The sequence below is a fragment of the Paramisgurnus dabryanus genome, chromosome 4 (genome assembly GCF_030506205.2).
Source record: "Paramisgurnus dabryanus chromosome 4, PD_genome_1.1, whole genome shotgun sequence".
Taxonomy (NCBI): Eukaryota; Metazoa; Chordata; class Actinopteri; order Cypriniformes; family Cobitidae; genus Paramisgurnus; species Paramisgurnus dabryanus.
In genome coordinates, this window is record NC_133340.1 from 16257634 (window position 1) to 16261528 (window position 3895).

The 3895-nt window shown below is 34.3% G+C and overlaps 1 protein-coding gene across 1 annotated transcript; it reads left to right on the forward strand.

Annotated features, from left to right (window-relative positions):
- Positions 1-2032: 2032 nt before the first annotated feature.
- On the forward strand, positions 2033-3660 carry LOC135785941 (lectin-like). The gene is made up of 6 exons (XM_065295581.2): positions 2033-2119; positions 2521-2602; positions 2715-2857; positions 2958-3098; positions 3199-3313; positions 3468-3660. Exons 1-6 carry the CDS (start codon positions 2117-2119, stop codon positions 3551-3553), a joined length of 570 nt encoding a protein of 189 aa, XP_065151653.2. The 5' UTR covers positions 2033-2116; the 3' UTR covers positions 3554-3660.
- Positions 3661-3895: the final 235 nt, after the last annotated feature.

A 3895-nucleotide genomic window follows, 5' to 3' on the forward strand; every position in this document is an offset into this window, starting at 1 on the left:
ATTTGTTTTAAATTAACATTTTTATCCTTCCGCGAAACTTTGCACAGATGCATAAAATGATCGTAATACCTTATTAAGATCCTCTGCTTCATACTTGTCTGTCTCCATTTTTTTCTCTTTTAGCCAGTCTTTGAGAAGTTTTAATGCCCATTCTGTATTTTTTTGTGTGTTGGCTTCGTAGCTGTCATGCTCTATTTTGTCAAGTTCAGTCTCAGTAAGCTCTCTGTGTCTTGTCGTGGTTGTCCAGTGTTTGTCACAAGATGGCGCCAAACAGACAGTAATCTTTATTGATCTTTATTGGCGCGGAGCGATCTTACTCGTAAAAGTAGTACCGGCTATGCGTTATTATTTTGGAGCGGTTATTATTCGAAAAGAACAAACCTGCAAATGTCTCAACTGACCAATCAGAATCAAGCATTCCAGAGAGCCGTGTAATAAGAGGTGTGATGAAGACTGATGCGCTGTGAATGAAGTCAAATGTGAGGTATATGGTGTAAGAAAAGTGAGAGTAGAAGGAGTTGTATAGATAATAAAGGATGTGGTATCATGCATAAGGTGATACCACATATATATCAGTATTTATCAGGTTAAGATACTGATAAGCGCTTTAGTATCTAAGGCCTCTTAATCTTTCATGTAAATAGGGTTTAACACTTTACAATAAGGTTGTATTTAGTTAATGCATTAGCTAACATTAACTAGCAATGACCAATACTTCTACACGTTTATTAATCTTAGTTCTTGTACATTTTGGCATTTCCATATTAATTAACGCATCATGAACTAACATAAATAACTGTATTGACAAAACATTCAATCACAATCAACTTGCCCATGTGTGTCAAACTTGAAAAATATGAAATATGTGAATATTAAATCATATAAAAAATGTTTGGGGTGATAGTGTCAATAATGTAAATAACTTTCTTACAGTAAAATATGTCAAAGTGATGCATCTGCAGAAAGTAGAGATTCTAAGCTTTCAAACAGTATCTCATATGGGGTAGGGTCTACAACAGACCATTAAATATTAAAGAAATATTTTATATTAAGTCATATTAAGTCATTTTGTACCTGGTACAGGGTCCACAGAGTTTAAAAATTCTTACTTTTATTTTCATTAATTAATTTCAACTTAGTTCCCCTATAATGACAAAAGTGAATACATCATTTCAGGAATATCTGTGAATTTATTAAAAAGATAAAGTGAAGGCCCTTGGCAACAACACTTGAAATTTAGCACAGATGCCTCCCATTTCTCATTGCTGAGATGTTTCTAAACCTGGATTATTTTCAAATGTAAAGGACCTGAGTCAATTATTCTGCTTATGCCACGTTACCACAGACATTGCTAAGATATTGCTCTGGTGGTTATTTTAAGACATTTAACAGGTCAGGTGTGCATTTATCAATGCATAGCCATGGAGCATTTCTCAACCAATCACAATAAAGCATGTAACAGCCCCGGGTATAAGTCAATTGAATAATTAGTTAAAATAGAATGATCAAACATTTATCTAAATCTAATTATTGAACTACCTTTGAAATGTTTTGTCTTTTGGGGCCAGATAAAATTACTAAAATTACACAACTTTAAAATGTTAACAGTAAGTGCCGGAATAGACCGAATGGGCAGATCCCTGTCATTGGGCATATGGTTGTTTCCCTTACACTGGTTGTATGACATAGTAAAATATGTTACTGGATAAGAACTAAACTTCATAAATTAAACTGATTAAACTGACAAAAGTAAATTTGGCTCATAATGTAACAGTTCTGAGTGCATTATTTGTTTGCAATCACACAGTTTAATGCAATGGTTAAATAGGACACCTCACCAGCTGATTCATTGCTTTATTTACAGAGGACAAAATAATGGACAACATCAATGTGTTATATTGGTCATTATTATTTGTGTAAGCTACTGTGAAAAAAAAATGTGTGATGGACAATGTTGAGAAAAACACTTCTATGCCCTAAAGACAGTGTGATTGATTCAGAGAAAAAGGAGGAGTTGTTAATAAATAAAACTGTATAAAATAGGTGGTATTAGGTGAGGCGAATGCAAATGGTACAGTAAGGAAGAGAAAAGGAGGACAAACCTGAAAGAGCTGCAATGGTAAGTCTGACAAATGCATTCTTTGAATCTAGAAAATAATTAGACTTATTTTAATGTAACACAATGACCTGCACTGAACCTGTTTAGCATAAATACAACTTCTGCTAAGCCTTATAAAACCATACTAGCTGTTAAAGGGAAAATGTCCCTCGGATAAGGGAGTAACAATAAAAAATATTTTCTGTTTAAATGTGATGCAGTTTGGAATTGGCCATATCTCATACTCAGAGATATTACTTCAATTTTTTTGAGCAAAAATTGAGCAAATCTGTAACAGTGATATCACTGCAAACTCTGTGGTGCAGAAATAATAAAAAAAACTAAGTAGTACATTATCTGAACAGCATTTAAAAAATCTAATTGGTCAAAAAACAAACATGATAAAATTTTCTCTTTCACAGTATAAAAGAGGAACCAAATCTGTTTGCTTTTTGCTGTTGGCACTTCTTTGGGACAGTGGTTACGTCTTAACTATAAAAAGAGGTAACTTTTTTATTTGTATTTGAATATGTTCATATTTATTAGAAAAAATGGTGATGATATATGAACACTAGAAACAGACGCAAACAGTCATAGGTGTAATTCTGTTATTTAGGCGATACTGCAGCCCATGTGAATCTCACGGCATCTTGTTGTCCACCCAAACGATGTAACGTGGATGGCTTTAATGATTGGTTCAAAGTGGACAAGTACTGTGTCAAATACTTCAGGAGACCTCTAAACTTCACTGATGCAGAGGTAACACTTTTATTCTGTAAATGATTATCAGTCATTTATTAATAACTTTAGTTTGTTAATACTGTATAATGCATCATTTATTTTCTGTTTTCATTCACAGAAAAGCTGTAGAAGAACAGTTCCTGGTGGACACCTGGTGTCAGTGCACAATTTCAGGGCTAATAATGAATTGCTCTCCATTGTGAAGATGAAGAACCCAAGCAACTTGCGCATGTGGCTCGGGGGATATGAATTATTTCAGGTAAAAATTTCAGAAATGCGTGAAGGTTCAGAAGTGAGAAGAAAGAAAATATTTTTGGTGTCAAATTATTTTATATAATCTGTTTCTTTCACTCTTTCAGTCTGGTAAATTTCTTTGGACGGATGGTTCCTTCTGGGACTATAGTGTTTGGACACCCGGTGAGCCCATAAACCTCTACTCCAGCGTAGAAGAATGTGTGGAGATGAACTGGAAAGGTAAGACGGGAAGGGCGAAGAAATTCAGTGGAAAAATGGTAGACTTATATGGAGCCAGATTAGATTAGTCTCATAATATATATAACCACATGTATATTATATAGTGATGGATGATAGAAGTAATCTCTCTTTTCTCTCTCTCTCACATTTTCAGTTATTGGCAAATGGAATGATCACGGTTGTAACAATAAAAAAGGCTACATATGTGCCTTCAAACACTGGGGCATCATTGATGAGTAGACTGAGATGATTTATCACCCATAAAACATTCAGCGTAAATGTTTTCTCCTCTGCATCAAAAAAAAAAAAAAAAAATTCTTCAAATCAAACTTAAAAATCATAATAAAGACTTTTACTATTGCAATCAAAATGACTGTGTGTGATTTTCTTTTTTTCCCTGATGTCGCATCACTGAGTATTGAAAATTGAATACTGTTACTGTTTTGTTTGTAACACACTAGTGTTAGTATGGTAGTGTAGTAGGCCTGTGTTAGAAGCAGTTGTGGACTGTAATAAGTGGCCCTGGACTTTCTCACCCAGAGCAGCCCACCACCCTGCTTGGAACATAGTATGCTGGCTCAT